Source organism: Dasypus novemcinctus, chromosome 12 (assembly GCF_030445035.2).
Source record: "Dasypus novemcinctus isolate mDasNov1 chromosome 12, mDasNov1.1.hap2, whole genome shotgun sequence".
Taxonomy (NCBI): Eukaryota; Metazoa; Chordata; class Mammalia; order Cingulata; family Dasypodidae; genus Dasypus; species Dasypus novemcinctus.
The window spans coordinates 22,210,571-22,231,843 of NC_080684.1; the positions used below are offsets into that span (position 1 = coordinate 22,210,571).

General features: G+C 47.3%; 2 protein-coding genes and 1 long non-coding RNA gene across 8 annotated transcripts; all 3 read right to left on the reverse strand.

Annotated features, from left to right (window-relative positions):
- Positions 1–2,512: 2,512 nt before the first annotated feature.
- ZC3H10 (zinc finger CCCH-type containing 10) lies at positions 2,513–7,779 on the reverse strand. Of its 4 annotated transcripts, none has more exons than XM_058308034.2 (3): positions 7,687–7,779; positions 6,870–6,933; positions 2,513–5,426 (listed from the first exon to the last, which is right to left on the reverse strand). In XM_058308034.2, the coding sequence occupies exon 3, from the start codon at positions 5,372–5,374 to the stop codon at positions 4,067–4,069; it is 1,308 nt and encodes a 435-aa protein (XP_058164017.1). In that variant the 5' UTR covers positions 5,375–5,426; positions 6,870–6,933; positions 7,687–7,779; the 3' UTR covers positions 2,513–4,066. The 4 variants fall into 4 exon arrangements, with proteins under 4 accessions (XP_058164017.1, XP_004466158.1, XP_004466157.1 ...); XM_004466101.5 differs by having other exon boundaries at positions 2,513–5,429; XM_004466100.5 differs by having other exon boundaries at positions 2,513–5,429; positions 6,870–7,556; positions 7,687–7,739.
- A 449-nt stretch (positions 7,780–8,228) lies between these two features.
- LOC101419827 (uncharacterized) lies at positions 8,229–9,370 on the reverse strand. Of its 3 annotated transcripts, none has more exons than XR_001119099.2 (4): positions 9,336–9,362; positions 9,201–9,225; positions 8,817–8,839; positions 8,229–8,567 (listed from the first exon to the last, which is right to left on the reverse strand). It is a non-coding gene; the product is annotated as an uncharacterized lncRNA (long non-coding RNA). The 3 variants fall into 3 exon arrangements; XR_009188201.2 differs by having other exon boundaries at positions 8,476–8,567; positions 9,201–9,260; positions 9,336–9,370; XR_009188200.2 differs by having other exon boundaries at positions 8,476–8,567; positions 9,201–9,339.
- A 1,935-nt stretch (positions 9,371–11,305) lies between these two features.
- PA2G4 (proliferation-associated 2G4) lies at positions 11,306–20,665 on the reverse strand. The gene is made up of 13 exons (XM_012528125.4): positions 20,386–20,665; positions 18,158–18,286; positions 17,780–17,885; positions 17,618–17,687; positions 17,273–17,365; positions 14,534–14,597; positions 14,206–14,284; positions 14,011–14,089; positions 13,786–13,919; positions 13,191–13,285; positions 12,970–13,097; positions 12,790–12,843; positions 11,306–12,407 (listed from the first exon to the last, which is right to left on the reverse strand). The coding sequence occupies exons 1-13, from the start codon at positions 20,471–20,473 to the stop codon at positions 12,342–12,344; spliced, it is 1,185 nt and encodes a 394-aa protein (XP_012383579.2). The 5' UTR covers positions 20,474–20,665; the 3' UTR covers positions 11,306–12,341.
- Positions 20,666–21,273: the final 608 nt, after the last annotated feature.

Consider the following 21,273-nt stretch of genomic DNA (forward strand, 5'->3'; position numbering starts at 1 on the left):
GATTCAGTTTCTTATTTGCTTGAGTTGGAAAGAAGGTTTGGAACATAGTCAGGTGTAGAACTAATTGTACTGTGCCGGTTCCAGAAGAAAGTGCAGAATACATTGACGATAACTATTGTTGCTAGTTAACTGGCCTGGGAGGTGGGGGTGTTCTCCAAGGGAAGGGTTGGGCATAAAGTGGAATGACCTTTTAATGCATTGCTTGTGGGGCTTATTGTTCTGTCTAAAGCAGTAAGTAGGGTTACTAGTCTGTTGGCAAGTGATTAGATTCTGCAGCTGATACATTCTGACTCTGCAGGGCATAGATTTCATCAGGCTGTTTCATCAAAGCTGTTTAAAACCGGTTCCTCCCCACACCCTAATCTTAGTATTCTCACTTCCCGTTCCCTTCTGGGGCTGGCAATATCTAGACTGCTTAATTCAGTCTGCAGAAGTGTAGAGAAACAATTTTCTATCAGCCTCCCATCTCCTCTATCTCAAGGTGAGGGAGCAGGTAGAAAAGGAACCCAGGGAGTTTGGAGGATATGCGTAATCTCCTTAAATGATGAAGCAAAACTTCATCACTATAGCAGGAAAGTAGATGAACCTTAGAGGGAAACCTCTCTATAAACTTACGGTGCAGACAGGAGAAGGGGGCTGACAGAGGTTCCTTTCCAAACTTCTTTCCTTCCTCACTCCATCGTATCATTAGACCTTCCTATTGAAGGGGGAAGAATGCTCACCTCCAGGAAGGCCTAGTCCCAGCTGGAGCCCAGGAGCCACAGGATCAGCAGCTGCAATGCAGGCACCAAGTAAAACAGGGTGGGGCCCAGGCCTTTGACAATCCTGCTGCCCAGGAGCCACCTGGTGGTGAGAGGCAGTAAGTGGGCAACAGGAAGGGATGGCCATTTATTAAGAGGAAGCCTCTTAAAGGGTGGGGACCTAAATGAAGAGTGAGAGTACAGAGACATCCTGTATTTGCAATCTGCATTTATATCATCCGGGGGAGGAAGATCATATGTGGTACTCTGGTCCCAGTTCACTCACTGGGATGGAAGGGGCAAGGGGATTTGAATAATTTTTTTTTTTCTGTATTATTCCTCATATATTAATGGTGACCCCATTATTGAGTGGCTCTGTTATTAGACCTTTCTTATGCTAAGTGTGGTCATATTGCCTGGCTCCATCCCCTACTATCTGTGGAATGTTGGGCAGGTTACTATCCCTAAACTGGCTTTCTCATCGGCAAAATGGGTACAATAGTACCCATTGTGTCAATGAACTATTGCATGTAAAGTTCATAGCACCAGTGTTTTGACTTATATTAAGCACACAATGAATGCTATTATTCTAGAACTCCCTATTTCCTGTGCAGCAACACAGGACCTTCTGTCCTTTCCTTTATAGGGCAGCCCTTCAAATATTTAAAAATATCAGGTCTCCCTTCAGTCTTATCAGTTTTTCCAGCTATCATACTGGCTTGTCCATCATCCTCATGCAGAAGTGAGGACAGTACTTGCAGAGTGCTTCCACTTATGCAGAACATGTGGAAATGCTGTATTTTCAAGCATTAGCAATAGTTGTTATTACCCTTGTGGAGCTTTTAGAAGGGTGCCTAGAACATAGCAGGACTAAGACAAGCTCGGGGCTTTAACCTTAAGCAAAATTATTTTAGTAGGGAGGGGGGCCCAGTATTTTCATTAACTCAACTGGCAGGCACGTTGAATATTACTCAGTATTTCCCTGTGTTAATGTTGATAAATGGGCTTTTTAGATGTTTATCCAAGTTAAAAAAAAAAAAAAAGACATAGTCCTTGGGTATGTCACTAGAGACTTCTCTAACATGAATGTTACGGAACCATAATTTTTTAAAAAATCGCCATAACTTAGCAGGTCACAAAGAAAGCAGTTCCTGACCTCTGGGAACTGGCCTGACACAGCCAGGTTTTGAAGTTGCTGGGGGCTGACCTGGCACTCACAACTAGGCCATCATGTTCTCCTTTTGGGCACAACCATCTCACAAAACACCAATATCAAACAGGTCACTCAGTGACTGTGACAAAGTGAGACAAAAAGGACCACTTCATAAAATTTTCAGCACAAAATAAAAATCAGTGTGCAAACCACAAAGTACCAAACGTCTCCCCTCCCAGCTAGTGACTGCTGCCTCTCTGATTACAACTTTAGCCTCACTCTAGCCTGCCCTCCTTCCAGGTAAGATTTAAGACACCCAATGCAGAGTGAACCCCTACTTCCTTGAATCTCCCCCCAAATCACTTAAAAGCCCAAATTTTTAACATTCTCTTTCTGAGCTCTACCACGGTTCCCCATGGTGTATGCTCTTCCTCACTGCAGGAGCATTAAGCCAACCTACTCTCCCACAGGTGTATTCCTGGTGGCCTTTAGATGGAGCACATGGATACAGGGCATATGTCTAGTTCTTAAAATCTACCTCTTTACTTGGCAAAAAGGAAATGTTTGTCAGGATTTGACAGAATTTATGTTGGTATCTATGATCACACTCTTCTCTAAATGCTCATAAACAATTTTTTTAATAATCCAGAATTTTGCCAGAAAGTCAACATTAAGCTCATCAGTGTGTTGTTTCTATAATCCAAAAACAATATTTGTGCACTTTTAGTCTTGAGGCCCATGTTTTTTTTTTCCCAATGACCGGCCCTGACCCAGCCTTCCATCTCCAACCTCAGGTGTAAACTGAGTGATCAACTAGCCAGAGGAGGGAGGTAGCAGGAGGCATGATGGGGGCATACAACCCAGGATCATTTTTTCTAGCCCCAAATCCAGTCTCACTAGACACCTGAGTTGTTTCCCCTACATCAGCCATTAGGTTCAGCTATTGGGGCCCCTGGCCTTACTGGCACTTAAGTAGAATTAAAACCTCTGGTCCCATGTGGGAGCAGAGGGAAGAAAGGGAGGCGTGTGTCCCTAAAAGAACTCTCCTTTCCCCAGCACCTTCAAGGCTTTAAGGCTTAAGGCATTAGTTACTAAGGAAGGGATGGGATAGGGAGGACATTAACTGCCATCAACAACTCAGAGACAACTGCCACCTGTCCTGCTTTGTTTGAATAAGGGAAGGACCTGTCAGCTATATAACACCCCATCTCCACTTCCCAGCACACACCCCCTCAGTACCTACCCCCCTAAATGACCCTAGGAGCCCTGGTTACCAAGGCAACCTGGGAATAGCACATGCAGAGACCAGAAACAGATGGGGCTATTTTTAAACCAGACCAGGTGGCTCCCATGCTTTTACCCCACAAAGTGCCTTTCCCACTTGGTCTTGTTCTGGGTCCATATCCTTCCTCACTGGACCCCCTCCAACCTTACCTAAGCAATATGAGGGCAGGGGTCTCTAGCCCATTGTAACAGGACATCTATTTACTGCTCCCACCTCCCCACACAGAATATCTAAGGAAGTTTTCACTGCTTCCATTTGTTAAAAATAATTTTCTTTTATTTCTTTGGAAAGTGGTGGGCCCTGCCCTATGGATTTCCAGGCCAAGCTAAGGTAATGAACACTCCTCCAGCCTTCGGGCCACTGGAGTACTATGGTCCCCACCTCCCCAGGGGCTCAGGAGCAGTTTCTGTATTGTCCAGCTCAACTGGGCCCCAATGTGTCTGAAGGTTCCTATCTGGCCTTTTCTCCTGGCCCACTTCCCAATCTTTCCTGCCTCTCCGTCTGATTTGTTTTTTTTCCCCTCCCTTCCAAAGCCAGGGCTAGAACCTGTGTTGTGCAGAAGAGAGGACACCACCAGGGATGTCCCCAACTTCCCATCCACACAGAGCCCCTCAGTCAATCTCCTTGCTCTGCTGGCTTCAGTCTGTACTCCTATGCAAGCCCCTTCTGTGAGGCTTGAAGGAAGATGGACAAGAGGACCCTTATGAAAGGGAGGTGAGAGAAAACACAAAGGCCCAACCCTTTCTCAGCATATTCCTTGTAGTCTCTTGTCCTAGTTCTTGACCGAACCCTTCAGACAGAGCCTGGGAGGGCTAGGCAAGTGGGCGAGTAAGGGCCCCTCCACCCTAGCCCTGGGAGGCTATACCAGGGGAGTGTCCAGTAGCCCCATCAGTGAGGTATGGCCGTGATGCGCATGCTCTGGGAAGCAATAGGATAAGTCACCATGGGAGTGGTGGTGTGGCTCATTGTGATTCCTGCCAAGGGCTGGGCCATCGATACAGCCACAGGGGCCACAGGAGCCACAGATACAGCCACAGGAGCCATGGAGACTGGTGGGGGTGCCATTCCCTGGGCGATCGTTTGCGCCAGAGCAGCTGACAGTGGCGTGATCTCTGGGTTCAAGTGTGGGGGTGGGGGTGGTGGAGCAGCAGGAGGTGCAGCATTAGTTGGGGGAGCAGCTGGAGCTCCAGCAGGGGCCACCAGTTCTTGCTGGGACACAGGACGGGGCTGTAGAGCCTGGCTGCTGAGAGTAGTGTGAGTCTGGGCAATGCCATGGTTAAAAGTGGCAACAGTGCCTACAGTGGGGGCCAGAGTCTGCTCCGTGGCTGGTGCAGTGGAGCTCAGGGTCATGACCTTGGCCTGATTTCGGAACTGGGCATTTTGTTCCAGCAGCACCTCATTGGTGGCCAGCAAGTTGCTGACCTGCTTCTTTAGCTCCTCTACCCGCTTCCTGAGCATGGCATTCTCCTCCTCCAGCAGCCTGCATTCCACCCCTCGGGATGAAGCCAGACTATATTCATATGATTCAAAATGGGGGCCATCTGGGGGGCAGCATCCACCTCGCCGACGCTTGGGGCCTGGCTCGTGATCCTCAAAGCCCCTGTCAGGGAGGTCGTAGATGTCATAGAGATCATGACGTCGTCCTGGTGGGACTGGGCCTGTTGAGCCCCCACCACCAGTGCCCCCTCCACCCCGAGCATCAAACTCGAAATCCCGTTGCAGGTGACGAAACTTGCACTTGGCTCCTCTCTGGCAGTCCCCTTTGAGGAAGTCACGGCAGATAGGGACTTCCTCCTTGCCATTCGGTAGGTCAGCTGGTGAAAGGCCCAGGCCGGCTGCCACTTTCTGCCTCAGCCGAGGGGGAAGCTCTCCAGTCTTCTTATAGCCATCTTCATCCTCCTTGGAGCCGTGGATGAATCGGCAGTTTGGGCGGCTACACTCCTTATTCTGGAAGTCATGGCAGAAGATGAATTCATTTTTGCTTACCCCTAAGTTGGACACCTCACTCATGTCTGGATGGCGATAGCGGCAACGCTTTCCTCGCTTGCACACGTTCCTCAGGAAGTCTCTGCAGATAGCATCTGAGATGGCCCCACCACTGCCTGCCCCTGCCCCACTGGCCTCCTCGCTGCCACCGCCTCCAGGGCCTCCACCGCTGCTCCCAGTGCCGTTGGCATAGCTGTCCCGGTCAGGCATCCTGGTCCCCTCCAACTCAGGGCTTTCTTCTTTTTCTTGCCACCCTTGGTGACTGCTAGGAAAGAGGAGAGCTGTGTCAAACAGGAGTCCTCAGAAAGGCCACCACTGTTCCCCACTATAGAGTACTGCAGCCCAACAAGAGGCAGGTCAGAGGAGAAATGGCTTTGGAGATCAGAATCTAAGGCACAATAATTCTAAGTGGAGTTGCTGGCTCTGGCTGGCTCATCAGAAGTCCCTCCCAGGCCCTTCTGCACCTGGTCTGGGTCAGAAGTATTCACACTTGCCTGGCTAACAGAGGAGGGGGGAGATGGAGGGAGGGAGTTGGGTCGAAGCCACCTCATCTCATTAATGATGACAGGCTGATGGAGGAGGTAGGGAAAGAACAGTACTGGATTTTTATATCCACTTCTGAGGTGACCTTATAAAAGTTATGGAAGTGAAATTAAAACTGCTGTCAGTGTCTTATTACCCTGGGAGGAGACTAGAAATAGCAGCCAAGATAGGCTGGTAAGCTACTACAGTTGAGGATGATGAGTTAATCTTCATTAACTCCTTTCCCATGGGATCTCAGGTCAGGGCTCTGCTAGTGTCAAGTCTCTGAACCCCAAGAAATACTGGGTGAAGAAACTGATGTCATCAGCTGGAAAGCAGTTCTTAAACCTGTGTCATTTTTCAGTATCTCTCCCCATCTATTACCAATGTTCAACTTCAATGAGGTCAGCCTCCCCCACCTCTCCCCCTTCCGGGGAGGTGTTCTATAACTGAATCTCTACTTCTAGACCCCAGGACAAAACCATTTGTGGCAAAGCCAAGGGGAAAGGAAGGAGTTAATTTCATAGGAACAAGTGACCTTTCTCCATTTCACACACCTCCTCCTATCCTCCCATTAAAGATTCCACTGACATCAAACTACACCATTCCTTACCCCATAAAGATCCTCTTTATTTATAGACTCCATAAAAGCTTTTTAAATATCCTCTTTCCCAAGACAGCTCTGGAATGTCAACCCACTGCCCTGGTTCTAACCCTCTTCTCTCCCCACCCAAGACTGGGAGTCCCTACTACCACGTGTCTGACCTCTGAAGTCTCTCCTTGGCAGGGTTCAGGCTCCCCCTGCTGTCTACACGGGAAAACTTCACATCGTTTCCTCTCAAGTCTTCACTGATTTCTTTGCTCCCAACCCCCCAGGAATTGCCTTGACTCTGCCTTCAGATCCACCTAAAATGAACTGACCAGACCAGAGACTTGAATTACAAGAGAATCTGTAAAAGAAGAGGGGTCCTTTTCCTCCAAAGGGAAGTAGATCAGGATCATAGAAACAATGAAGGAAAGAGAAGTTAAAAGAAAAGATACAAAGTTTTACTAAAAGGGAAATGACCAGGTGAAGAATAAATGCCATTAATCCAAGTCTGATTTATGTTGCAATCCCACCATAAGCAGATAATGCTTATTATAACAGACCTCCCCATTCAACGTTCCCAAAATTGTTTGATACCTGAGGTAGCTCAGGTGAAGTCCGGGACTTCTGTGGGTCTCCACCTCCACATCACTGCTGGGTTCTGAACAGGAAAAAAAAAGAGAGACTTGGGTGGGAGAAGGGATAAGAGTGGAGAACTATGGGGTGGTTGTCACAAGAACGAAGTCTGACAAAACGGCGAGAGTTCTGGGCACTAAGATTTTCTGAGGGTTCAAACTACACTTATTTGTCAAAGGGAGAAGTCCTTAGTAAGAGGGATAAAACTAACTCGAAGGGGCTGTGAGGATGGGATGGAAAACCAGCCCTGAGTGAACAAAGGGTGAGAGGCATTCTGCCTCAAGTTGAAAGATGTGGGGATCAGAGCCATATCTTGGGGTTAAGAATGCCGAATGGGGAGCCGTGCCAGAGCAGGGACTGACAGTTCAGCAGGATGGCAGATTAGATTTGGGGGAGGTGATTACGACGGTTCGCAAAACCCCAGAGTTTGCGGAAAAAGTCATAGTAGTTTTCCCCTAGCAAGTCTTCTAGATTGGCAGGTTTGGTGATGTGCCGCCGGCGCTCAGCCGTGGACCAGGTGAATAAGACACTGAACGAAGTGGCGTGGGGGACTCAGGTGACATCAAGCTGAGTGGAATGGGCAGGGCTGTGACGTCACGGAACTGGCGTTTGCTCGCGAAGCCGGGTCAGTCAGAAAAGGGATCGGTCCTGGGGCGTAAGGAAGAGCCAGCTTGGTTTTGGGGGGCCAAGCGTGGCCCCGGCCAAGCCCAGCTGCTGGGCCGGCCCCGACTCCTCCCCTACAGGCGCGGCCTCCACCTAAGTCTCCCGCCTCCCTCACCTGCCGCCGCCGCCGTAGTTGCTGCTGCCGCCTGCCGGTCCTCTAGCTTCGACAAAGAGCCGCCCACCCTACCGTCCTTCCGCTTCCTGCGGAAGAAATAACGCTCTAGCCACCGGACCCGGAAACGTACTCTATGGTGTGCGAAGCTCTTGTGCGACCTGCCACAGGAAGCTCCCAGCAAGCTTTGCGTGTCACCATGGCAACCCGGCACATCAACGTTCTTTTACCGCGAAAGGCTGCCAAGCACTGTGTAAACCTGGTAATAGGGAAGGTGGGGCATAACAGTATTTACCCCAAACTTGCTCGCGCACCACCCTTGAGCCTGCCGGTACGTTCGAATTACACCCTTTCCCAACAGAAAAAAACCACCCAATTATCTACCAGCTTCGAGGCCCCAGGGTCAGATGTTCCTTGCACCCCAAGCCCAGGGCTCTGTGGCCTATGCTTTTCTTGACATCCTCCATTGTAGTGACAAAGGCACAGACTGTACTGACAGACTTCCCACCCAACAGTAAAACGTAAAAACCACATAAGAGACAAAATGATTTGATTCTTCAGCTAAGACAGCCGAAGAGATGATTTATTTTAACACGTGTTAACACTCGGCCACAACTGAGAACAGAACTTAGTCCAGAATGTCACAGGTCCAGGGCAAAGGACCAAAGGGACTGCTTTGGTGTGAACAAGATGGGTGTCTCTCAGAGGTGTTCACAAAGTCTGACGACCGTTGGAAGTTCTAGACAGTAGCACGCAGTCAGTAACTTGTACCAGGTTCCCGGGCCTAGGGCATTCCATGTTCCTGCTCCCCTCAGTCTCCAAGGGTGCACGCGCTAACGGTTTACTTGGACCTCTGCCTCATCTTTCTTCTTTTGCGCTTCAGTCTGTAAAGTATACACACAAAATAACCAGAGTTCAGTCTTTCCCTTCAACCTCAGAAGACATGTGCATACAATATATGGGTGGTAAACTGATATACTACCAATACCATTCAATCCCTGGCTCTGGCAGGTCAATGCTTTTAATTTTCACTTAAAAGTTCATGTAGATGTTCAAACCAAATGTTCCTCCCAAGTTTTGTGGAAGGTGGCGCTCCACTTCCCTCCTCCTGTGCTAGTAAAATCTTAACCTACCTGCGCATTCGCTTCTTCCTCCACTGGCAACCGATCATAAGAGGTGGAGAATAAAACAAGAGATCAGTATTTTCAGCAACAGGGTTAGACAATTATCATGAGCAGTCACTTGACCACATATGAACGATTAGACGCAGAAATCGCATCAACCATTTGAGCCCCGTTCCCCTCTACGGAAGTCGGATAGTAAGCGTGCGATCTTCTACCCTTTCCCTCTCCCCAAAGCACCTCCCGGCCACCTCCCCTGCTGCTGCTTTCTCTCTCAGTAGCTCTTGGGTACCCCTGAAAACCCAGCGGCTCGGGAACCATGACGGACTTCCCCTGCCTTAGACTCCCCTGACTTGGAAATCGCTACCGCCCAGCTCGCTATTCTGGACCGCTCACCTTGGCTCTCATGGCGCGGAGGTTTCTACCGAAAAAGAGAAAAGGGAGACAGTTAGTTTGCTAGGGAGATGATAAGCACAGCGACCAGATGTTTGTAGATTGTACGCGGAGCCGGAACACAGATATCACACTTACCCAGCAAGATGGCGCTAAGGCCGAGAGAGCGCGAGAGTCCCGCCTACAGCTATTTAATAACGCGCTCAGTGTCGTCACTTCCGCTATCCCGCCCTTCCCCAGGGGCGGGGTTGCCAGACGCGAGTAATGATGGCGTTCGGAGTTTTCTCTGATTCTGGTAAATGTTTGAGTTATTGAATAAAAGCATTGTAGACGTCCTTTTGTTAAAAGTTCCTTTGGAAAACAGAGAATATGTTGAATTCGAGTTATTTCAATGTGTTCAACTCCCCTTTCCAGTATGGGACCAAGGGGTGGGGACGAGGAAAGGATGGCTTCCACCTTCTCTCATTGCCTCATGGGAGTTAGTTTCCTGGCGAAACCTTCCATTTTACTATGGGTTGGTGTAAACTGTACTAGAAATTCTAACTTGTTTTACTGCTTTGCCTTATTTTCTGAAATAACTTGCAGGGAGGCTGTATCTCGGAACTTCAAAGGTCTTAAAAAATGTCAGAACGTGGAAAGATAAAAAGTGGAATGGGAAAAGCTGTCATACTATGAAAAGTATACTATTATAAACTTTCCTAAAACTACCAGTGAATGAAATAACAGAGTAAGATCTGTCCCACAACGCCTGAGGCAAAATGTCACTAGACATTACTGGCCACATGCAAGATTCTCCCCCTGCCTAATGTGAAGATCAAACAAATGGACACAGGGGGGAAGCAAGGATTAACTAAATCTTCTCTAGTGCAAGACAAAATCTCACGGTATGGTCAGATTAGAAGTACCTGGAAAACAAATAGAACCCCAAGGATTTAGCTACAAGTTTGAGTAATGAAAGATGAAAAAGAACTCTTAATCATACAGGCTTTATTCAGTTAAGATATTGCAAGATTTCTTGTTACAATCCCTCCTCCCTTTTGGTGTTTTCTCTTTAGTACTTATACAGTAACATCACTTTTTAAACCGTGGACTAACAAAGTTTTAAAAATTTAAGGTCCTTGTTCTACATGTGTAAATAGTTCTGGTATTATCACCATCAGGATATCTCGCAAGCTTGTGAACACAAATAGAAAAAAATTTTACAATTACTTAAATCGGTCAAGATTTCACCTGTTAATAGCCTACTAGTCCTTACTCTTTGAGGAGGCCCTTACCCAGTCTTGTTCTTTGTACTATCTCCAGAGCAGCAATGTAATCGCATATATTAAGATATTCAAATCTAACAAGTTACCTTCCTTATCTATTTGGCATTGAAAAGTAGCATCATACCAAAAAGACATTTTGACTCCTTAAAATAAACTTTTATAGTGGTTTATTTTTTTGTACTCTTAAGTGACCTAGTCATGAACAAAGTGTCAGCAAGTGGTATTTTTTAGTACATTTTTTTTTTTTTTTAAGATTTATTTTTTATTTATTTAATTCCCCTCCCCTCCCCTGGTTGTCTGTTTTCTGTGTCTTTTTGCTGCGTCTTGTTTCTTTGTCTGCTTCTGTTGTCGTCAGCGGCACGGGAAGTGTGGGTGGTGCCATTCCTCAGCAGGCTGCTCCATCCTTCGCGCTGGGCGGCTCTCCTTATGGGTGCACTCCTTGCGCGTGGGGCTCCCCTACGCGGGGGACACCCCTGTGAAGCACAGCACTCCTTGCGCGCATCAGCACTGCGCTTGGGCCAGCTCCACACCGGTCAAGGAGGCCCGGGGCTTGAACCCGGGGCTTGAACCGGGGACCTCCCATATGGTAGACGGATGCCCTAACCACTGGGCCAAAGTCCGTTTCCCGATATTTTTTAAAAATTAAATGATCAAAGCCTGATCTTCTGTAATTTACTGTATTTTAATTGAGATTTAATTTAATTTAATTTAATTGAGGTTTTCTTTTCCCCAACCCAAAGTGTAACTTAATTTAGGACAGTAGAGAGTATGGCACTGTAGAAACTGTTGCAACCAATCACTTTAACTGATTTTCATTAAATAAGAGCATCACACAAAGGCATATTATTATGAGCAAATCCAAATTTATTTCAACGCCATTTCATTTTCAATATGTTTAAAAACCCCATAAATTAGTGGGAGCCCTAGTTCCCTGGAACACACCAGAGTTACTGAAATTCATCACCTTCCTTTCCAAACCCCCAGCAATTCATCCGATCCAAGTCCACAGCTTCGGAAAGCCAGGAGTTGTTTCTTTAGACAGTCTGCTCCTCTGGTTCTTGGTCTTTCTTTCAAGGGGAGAGGTCAAAGTATCTCAAACAGGGAACAAGACATGAGCTTCCTGCTCAGGTTTGTGTAAGATGGAGCATAGGAAGAACCCACTGACTCCAGAGAAAGGACAAGTTCCAGAAGGATTATTCTTTACAGCTTTGTCAAAATGGGGGGAAAAAATCTGCAGAACAAAAATGACTAAGATTTACAAATGAGGATCCATTTGATGGTTGAGAATCGTTGGTAAATGTAGGCTCCACCTCCTAAAAACAGGAGGGGCCTGACCAGACAGCCTAGATCACACAAGTAATCTGCCATATTGAATAAAAACAATCTGAAGAATAGCTCTTCTATTTTGAGGCCAGATAAAATACTTGAGTGGGGAAAAAGAGGAAAAAGCCCAACAGATAGGAAAATGCTGACATTGGAGTAGTATAAAAATTTCAGCTGAGTTTTTAGTGGTGGTGGCTGATTTAGCCTCCTCCCCGTCCTGTCGTAGGGCCACAAACCTTGACCAAGTAGATAGTAGAAAAAGGCTAGAAAGAGGGGCTTGAAGACGATGGATTTTGACTCCTGATTTTATTATTCAATCTCTTTTTTTTCTATTTAAAGTAGTCTTCGGTGGCTGGGAAGACTGGCCTCCCAAGACCAGAGTCAGTTGGAGCTGGTTGTTGGAAGGGGGTGGGTTGGGGGACTGGGATGGGGGCAGGGAGACCCTGCTCTGCTGGCGGTCCTGGGTGGAGAAGACGAAATGCGCTTCACAGAGCCTGGGGTGTGGAGGGAAGGGGATGAGGCAGGAGCGGCAAGCTGGGGAGATGGGACCCACACCTCAGTCCCCAGCTTCATTCTCTTCTAGTGTTTCCCCACTGGTGGCATTCTCTGCAGTCTTGGAGGCCTATAATTGGTAAAAGGAAAGATAAGACTTGTCAGTTTTCAACTATTTGTAGTAGTATCTGGGGGACCAAAGACAAAAATATCTTAATCCTCTAGGGGGAGCAAAGGTGGCTCAAAGCATGGGGTGCCTCCCTCCCACAGGTGAGTTCCTGAGTTTGGTTCTCCGTGCCTCCTAAAAAGACGAGAACACAAGGAATAGACACAGAGAGCAGACAGCAAGTGTAAACAATGGGGGGGGGGGGAGCAGAAATTTTTAAAAATCCTCTAGGGTCAAGAAAGAGAAGAAATAAGAATATATGAAAATCTATACCCCACCACCTCCAGGAAGGTGGAATAGAGAGGGATATGATTCACCCCGCAAGGGACAGATGATTATAACACACCTTCTTTTTTTTCTTTTTCTGGGTTTTCCGACTTGCAGAACTCTGGAGGAGAGCCTGGAATATAGAAGGAAACACCAAGTGTAATTCTCAGTATGGTAGCTCTTTTCAAGACTTTGCTGACATTAAGCCCTCACTCCCAGGACAGGTGCCATATAGTCACCACTTTCCATCCACACTGACCTTTAGCTCTGCATCCTGGACCTCCATCTCAGACTTGTAGAGGTCAGGCTCGAAGGGACCACTGGTTATCCGCATGGGGCCATTGGGCATGAGCAGAACTGTAAATTTAAACTGGGCAACAAATTCACCTATGGAGAAAATGAAGAGTTTTGATAAAACATAGAAGCTCTTTCCCTGAAGTTATAGGGAGGAGGGTATCATAATCAAGGAGTGAAACTCACCGTCCTTCTCATAGAGAACATTAAATGGTTGTAGCAGTTCATGTTTGGCGCACTCCACCACACCCATTCGGGCCTTCTTCTCATCTTCAAATGCTCTGGGTAGGGGAATTAGAATTTAGGTATCCGTAACTTCCCCTTAAATCTTACCATTTTGCTCATGTTTTTATTTTTATTTTTTAGGAGATACTGGGGATTGAACCCAGGAACTCGTACATGGGAAGCAAGCACTCAAACCAATGAACCACACCAGCTCCCCAAAAATTTAAAAAAAAAAAAAAATTTTTAAAGGAGGTACCAGGGACTGAAACTTGGACCTTATACATGTGAAGCAGGCACTCAACCACTGAGCTACATCAGCTGCTGCTCATGTTCTTAAACAATTCCTGCCCTTGGGCCAGAAATTATTCTTAAGATTGCTTTTTCCCATTACCTTTCATGAGGGAGAGGGAAGAAAGATAATATGTGTGTGTGTGTGTGTACTACAAATCTAGGCAGGAGGGGAGAGGAAGAGAGAGGTGAGGGAGGGAAAATTTTCCAGGGAACATCATCTATAAGTCAGTCTGGTTCCAAGATCTGTCCTTGCTAAGGGCAGTACCTTAAAGTAAATGGCATGGCATCAAAACGTCTTTCCACCTCACTGAAGAAGGCACGTGAAGTTTTCATTTTCAGGCCATATTGTTTAGAGGGGTCTCGTTTGTAAATGGTGGTTCTCTGTCCTGCATCCTTAGCCTAAAAGAGAAGTTAGGTCATATTTGGTCTAGTGCTCTTCCAACAAACCCCAAGTTGGCCCTCTTTGCTAGCTCTGGTAAACTGTCCTCACCTTGCCCTCTCCTGAGCTGACAAGAACATCCACAGCATATACTTCGTGTACCTCAAATTCAGCTTTTTCATGGTCTTTCCTAAAAGAAGTAGAAGGAAAGGGAACCATTAGGAGCAATAAGTCAATCCTGGAAGCCTGGAAGAAAAAGTTGATAACTCTGGTAAGAGAGAAGATGTGGGGTGAGATGGCACCTACTTCTGCTGATCTGTGGGGTTCTGGATAATGGTTTTCTCTCCATCGATGACATGTTGCTTCAATTGGTGTGATAGCATACCTGTAGACAGGACAAAGCCTATGGTACCAGCCATTTGGTAACCAAAAAGTTTCCTAACCCACCCAACCTAGGTAGTTTGAGAGAATAGGCAATGAGAAAAAAGTAACTGCCTGGGGCTCTGGAAACACATGGCACTGAGGTTTCTGGCCTAGGCTGAGCTAGAGCAGGATGGATACCCAAGAGGCCAAAAGCCTTAATTCTGCTATACCACTCCTAGACCCTCAATGCTCAAGTTATCTGACATCTCACCTTCTATTGGCGTGCAATTAAATGAGTGGGCAACTTTGTTCCAGGCTTCTGTCACTTGTGTGTTCTACAAGTAAAAAAAAAAAAAAAAAAAATCAAAGTGAGTTATCAGGGGCTATGTTGCCATTCTGAGAATAAGAAACAGAGTAGCTGAGAGTTCTAATACTCTCCACCTAGTGCAATGCTTCTCAGTGGTTTTCCACTTCAGAGCCTACCATCCCTACAATCTAAAAATACCTTCCATTTGTATATCATTTTATAAAACATGTTACAAAGGTGAATCAAGGAGGATCTATAACCCAATCTAGAAGATGAGGAAACTGAAGCTCAGAAAGTTTAAATGATTTGCCCAGGATTAAATAAGCATTAAGTGGAAGAACCTGGTTATAATCTCAGGTTTTCTGATGTCAAGTCCAGTGTGTATTTCCATTATACCTGGCATTCTAACCTGTTGAGAGAGCAAACTCAAACACGACCTGATCCTCTAAGCTATGGTTCTCAGGCAAAGAAAAAAGTGAATAATCAAAGCTAATATTTATTGAACAGTTATGTGCTAGGTACCATGCTAAGTACTTTACATGGATTATCTCAATTGCAGAACAATTCTGTGAGAGTAATGCACAATTTTGCTGTCCCTTTTGCAGATGAGGAAATTTGAATTCAAAGTTACTTTAAAATAATAAAGGCAGTAACAGTGTATGAACCCAGTCTAATTTTACAGCTATAAACTACCCACTACACAATACTGCCTTCCTATGAAGACAAAGAATAAACATATTAAATTTTAAAATAATGTAATTAAGTAATAATGTGGATGAAACACAAACTGTTTAAAAGCAAAGAATGAGATGCAAGAGAGCTCAGAAAAAGAGAGGAAAAAAGTACAATGCTTTAAAGAACATGTCTCTGGAAGATTAGAGAAATGTTTCCACTGACAATATAACATGCTTAATTGTATTAGTTCATGAGAAACCTTATGATCCTCAGGCTTCCTTTTTTTAAAAAAAGATTTATTTATTTATCCCCCCACCCCCCACCCTGGTTGTCTGTTCTCTGTCTATTTGCTGCGTCTTCTTTGTCCGCTTTCTGTTGTCAGCAGCACCGGAATCTGTGTTTCTTTTTGTTGCGTCATCTCTCTGTGTGTGTGGCACCATTCCTGGGCAGGCTGCACTTTGTTTTGCACTGGGTGGCTTTCCTTACAGGGCACACTCCTTGCACACATCAGCACTGCGCATGGGCCAGCTGCACACGGGTCAAGGAGGCCCGGGGTTTGAACCGTGGACCTCCCATGTGGTAGACAGACGCCCTAACCACTGCGCCAAGTCCGCCGCCCCCAGCCTTCCTAATACTGTTTGAAAAGCACAGAACTACCTTTTGGCCTTTCTTTGGCCCCAGTTTACTGGTACTGTTATCTTTCCTGTCCCTTAATTTGACTTTTGTTTTATAAGCTTTTACAATTAAATGAGTTTTTGTATCTGTGTTCAATTGTAAGCTCCTTACCTCAAGTTATTTTGGGAAAGAGGCACATAGAAACAAAAAAAAAGGGGGAAGTGGACTTGGCCCAATGGATAGGGCGTCCGCCTACCACATGGGAGGTCTGCGGTTCAAATCCCAGGCCTCCTTGACCTGTGTGGAGCTGGCCCATGCGCAGTGCGAATGCATACAAGGAGTGCCCTGCCACGCAGAGGTGTCCCCCGTGTAGGGGAGCCCCACACACAAGGAGCGCACCCCTTGAGAGCCACCTAGTGTGAAAGAAAGAGCAGCCTGCCCAAGAATGGCACTGCACATCCGCAGCAAGATGACACAACAAAAAGAAACACAGATTCCTGGTGCCGCTGATAAGGATAGAAGCGGTCACAGAAGAACACACAGCAAATGGAAGAGAGCAGACAACTGGGGAGGGGGGAAGGGGAGAGAAATATGTAAAATATGAGTCTTTAAAAGAAAAAGAAAAAAATGAAAAAAAAGGGAAGGGTTTCTAGGAAGATCCTTCTCCTATGAGGAAGGGACTATATAGCCCCACATACCTTGCACTGTCTACGTTAGGCACTCAAAGAGAGTTATCTGCTATTCAGTGTTAAGCTCTTTAGTTCCTGTCTCTTCTGTTTTAAGAAATCCCACCTTAAGATGTAGCTAATAAGAAAAGAGCTGTGTCATTTTTTTTTTTAATGAGCAGGGGGCTCTCGGGAAGTTGGCAGTTCAATATATAATAGCTAGGGAAGCGGACTTGGCTCAGCGGATAGAGTGTCTGCCTACCACACGGGAGGTCCGCGGTTCAAACCCAAGACCTCCTTGACCCATGTGGAGCTGGCCCATGCGCAGTGCTGATGCGCACAAGGAGTGCTGTGCCACTTGGGGTGTCCCCCACATAGGGGAGCCCCATGTGCAAGGAGTGCACCCCACAAGGAGAGCTGCCCAGCACGAAAGAAAATCCAGTGTGCCCAGGAGTGGCGCCGCACACACGGAGAGCTGATGCGTCAAGATGACACGGCAAAAAAGAGACACAGATTCCCAGGCCGCTGACAAGAATAGAAGCAGACATGGAAGAACACAGTGAATGGACACAGAGAGCAGACAACTGGGGGGACAGGGAAAGGGAGAGAAATAAATAAAAAATAAATCTTAAAAAAAATATAAATATGTGTATATATATATAGAATCGCTGAAAAACAAAACAATATATACAACAGCTATAGATGCCTTATGCATCTTTAGCTTTGAGAGTTGAACAAAACAGCTTACCTGGTTTCCAGGTTTGACCAGGCGTAATGCAGCCTCAGCACAAAGGTGAGCTGCCTTAATGACATCTGCTTTCCGCCCTGTTACTGGGGTCCCCTGTAGAGAAGGAAATGTTATTAGTGCCTTCCTGGCAAGTTCTTCAACAGGGATGGCCATCCGGTTACTATCTATGTGCCTATTATGTAATGCCAGCCAACAAGCAGGAAAGAGAGCAACCTTTCTCCTTTTGATTCTCTAGATACTCTCTCAAAACTTATATATTAGGGAAGGGAGGTAAGAGGCAAATGGCAATGCATGACCACCCCACCCTCCAATTGAACAGAAAAGAGTTCAAAGCAAGCTACCTACCTTTGCTGCATCAACCACAAAAGTGTGAGCCACATTAGCAATGAAACCATCCACATGGACCCCAAGGTCACTGAAAAGGCAAGAACAAAGTACAATATTAGGAATTGGCATTATGTGAGTGCTTAAGAAGAAGACAAGTGCTCTAAATTGGCTTCAGCTTACATTTTTACCAAGTCCCCTTCCTTGAGAATATAATCCTGGTCACTCTTCAAAGGGGAGAAGTGACATACACAGTTATTTACCGAAATGCTGGTGGGAAAGGCAATACCTGTCAAAAGAAAATCATCATCAGCCTTACTTGCCTTGCTCTCTCTCGGAACCCTGGTGCCCCTCAAACAAAGAGATTTTCTTCAGGGTCTTACATTTAATCAGTTTGGGTTGGATAGGAACCACTTATATCTATCCCACCTGCCATTCCAAATTTCCAAGTAACTCAATCAGAATTGGGATGGGGACTGTACCATTAAAATAGAAAATAAAACAAAACAACACAAAAAGCATGCAGGACCAGAAAGGACTATTGTTATTTTTTTCTTTTACCTTTCTTCATTTCCTTTTCTTTCTTGAAGATTTTCCCCGTTTCTTCCATAATCATGGCATCACCTTTCTCACACAGGCTCAGTACCGACACACCTGAGCTGGAAGCTTCCACCAAAGACCGAAGTACTCCTGGTGAAAGAATCCCACATCAATCAGCTTTACAGTGTTGTTTTCACCCAAGTAATACTCAGAAGCTGGACTTGGGTTGTTGTTTTTTTTTTCCTTTCAATTATTAGAAAAGTTGTGCGCTTACAAAACAATCATGCATAACATTCAGGATTCCCAAACATCATCCTACCCATACCTTGCATTGTTGTGGAACGTTTGTTACAAGTGATGACAGAACATCATCAAAATATTAATGGCTAACTATAGTTCACATGGACTTGGGGTTCTTCAAACTCCCAAGTGACACTGCCCTGAGGCTGAAAAAGGGAGTAAGTATTGCCTCTTGGGAATGTACCCACCTATAATCTCTAACTTCTACTGTCCTTTCCTAAAAAAGGTCAACACTCCCATACATAACTGGACAACTGGATATACACGATCTCCTTAGACAAGGCCTTAGACTCCTCAGAAATGACTGCTTTGGTGTGGTAGTGCAGAGTTCATGAACTTCGGGGGCTCTTGCCAAGGTATAGCACATACTTGTAAAAGCTGACCGGAAGAAATTTATAGGCGTCAGAGACAACAGGAAGGTAGAGCTGCCTACTCCCAGGTTGATGCATAGTTAAATGTTCCCTTCTTCCTTTCTCAGTCCTCACCCCGACTTAGGTATTAAGAATCTCAATTTATGCTGATTTATTTCTTCATACAAGCATATGAGCCAATAGGGCATAATCTAAGGTCTCTGGGCTTTAGCATGCTCATGGTATAGCTTTCAGCTTACCTCAAAGAAGCATGTGACCTCCAAAAATTCCAAAACTAGAGCCTGGAGTCACAACGGCCTCAGCAGTTATAAATTGCCAAAAAGAGAGAAACTTTTACTGATTCAAACACTAGTACCAAAATGCCCATTGTGTTAATAACTAAATACAAACACTAAACATCTATCGTGTCAGCAAAGCATTATTCTGCTCACTGGGTGCCCTGCTCCATGGCCCATCCTGAATGACAGGTTAGCTTTTTGAGATACGCCCATAGGACCAAAGGCATTCTAAGTACCTTCTCCCTAACTATCTTTTCCATCAAAACCATTTAAAAGTCAAACGAAAAGTAGCTTGTCTCCCTAACTAGGTTTTTAAATGGAAAGGTGAACTGGAGAGAGAGAAAATAGAAAGTGAGACACCTGTCTAGTGTGTTAGGCAGCTGCTGAGAAAGTCAGCAGTCCTAGTAAGGCTGCCTTCTGACAATCCTGACATCAGTCCCCCCTATTCACAAGCTTCCTTACGTTGGTGGGTGGGGGCACGACAAAACACTCCCAAAGATGTCAAGTCCCTAAGAAGAATCAAGTTCTTAAGCTAATTAAGGCTATCTAGAAATTGGTGGGACTTCTAGAAAAGCCAGATAAATCTCCAAGAGTTGAGTTAGAAGCTCCAGGAGTGACCTCCAACGGTCTCCTGAGCTGCCAAGTGGCTCAAGGATTGAAGGGAGTCCCGACCAGGGAAGGAATTGAAGCAAAGGAAAGAGTGCAGCAAAGCACGTGGTGGGAAAGCTGGTGTCAGGGACCACAGCGGAGGGAGAAGGGAGCCAGCGATCCGCACGGGAGCCCGGCAACACGTGTAGGCTCTGCTCCTGATCCAGCCGCGACAAAACAGAGGGGCGCTTCCGTCGCCAACAGCTGGGCGGTTGCTTTTCGAGGTGGCCTCGCCGCTGCGAGAATCGAAGGAAGCAGGGATCCGGAGCGAGGCCACCCTACCCCGGTCCCCCGGCAGCTCCGTTTCTTCGGTGTCCAGAGGGCTAAAGGGTGTGAGGGTGCCGGGCAGGGGATGCGCCTTGCCTCCTTACCAACAGCCTAGGGTCCAAGCCGGCCGGGGTACCCGCTCTGCGCTCTTCCCTGCCTCTGGCCCTCACCTCCAGACTCCAGCCCAGGCCTGGCCGCTCAGTGCCCAGGCACGGCTCTGGGTCTTCCCACCACGCCGCTTCCAGCGGACCGGCGTGGACGCCCCGAGTAGCTCACTCCGCACGACCTCGCCGCTCCGGCCCCATCAGAGCCAGTCTAGCCTCGTCCCCCTTGCCTTGCCTTGCCCCCTCAGCCTCGAACCCCGGACCCCCGAGGCCGCACTCACGGTTGGCGATGTCGCCCCCCATCTTATACTTGGTCACGACCAGGTCCTCGGCGATAGTTTGTTCCTGCTGTTCATCCTCGCCCGACATCTTCCCTCTACCACCACCGCAGTCCTGTTTCCCCTGAGTGGCCGCCTCTGCCTCCCTTCCCAGCCGCAAGCTGTGGCCAGAGTCCCCTCGATCCGCGATCTGAGAGCGAGCGAAACCGCGAGCAAGCAAGGCAGCAGGCGGGCGGCCGAGAGGGAGAAGCTGAGAGCGCGCGGGCTGAGACGCACGGCACGCTGGGACAACGAGTCCTCCCGGCCGCCGGTCTTTAGCCACCTTCGTGAACTCGTGAACTACAATTCCCAGCGTGCCTCTCACGCCCCTACGCCAGGCCCTGGGGCCTTGCCCTCCAAGAGCCTCGCACGCCGGAATCGCCCGGCACGCTGGGAAGGGTCAGGCACCGGCGGGAAGGCGGAGCCGTTGGGGGAACGTGAAGCGAAGCGTGATCTCTCCCGGAAAAACCACAGCTACCAAGAGCTCCGAGCGAGAGCTCGTAATAGAGGGGGGCAGGCTGAGGGAGAGGGGGCGGGGCCACAGCGGCGAACCGGGTTTGGAGGCCGAGGGTCAGGGTGGAGCCGAGTCGAGGGGGCAGTGTCTTCTTCACACAGGCGGTGAGGTGGTTCGCGTCCTTCTCCAGACCCCTGGGGCAACCGGTGAGACCGGCCCAGCCAGTCCAGTCTAGTTCCCCGACGCCGGGAAACGGGGAGGGGCCCAGTGGGTGTGGAAGGAGAGACCAAGGTGCAGGAAGCCGGGGCTAACTTGGGCAGCTAGACTTCGGAGGGATTATCCACTTATTGCCTCCCAACTTGGAGGCCGACGCCTACTGGAGTAAAATAGCACTATTT

Coding starts and splice junctions, on each gene's coding strand:
- ZC3H10 (XM_058308034.2), bottom strand. CDS start 5,374: ATGCCTGACCGGGACAGCTATGCCAACGGCACTGGGAGCAGCGGTGGA.
- PA2G4 (XM_012528125.4), bottom strand. CDS start 20,473: ATGTCGGGCGAGGATGAACAGCAGGAACAAACTATCGCCGAGGACCTG. Junction 13,286..13,785: donor GCCATGCCATTTACTTTAAG/GTACTGCCCTTA, acceptor TCCCCTACCCAG/AGCATTTGAAGATGAGAAGA. Junction 13,098..13,190: donor TGTTCTCTATGAGAAGGACG/GTGAGTTTCACT, acceptor TTTTCTCCATAG/GTGAATTTGTTGCCCAGTTT.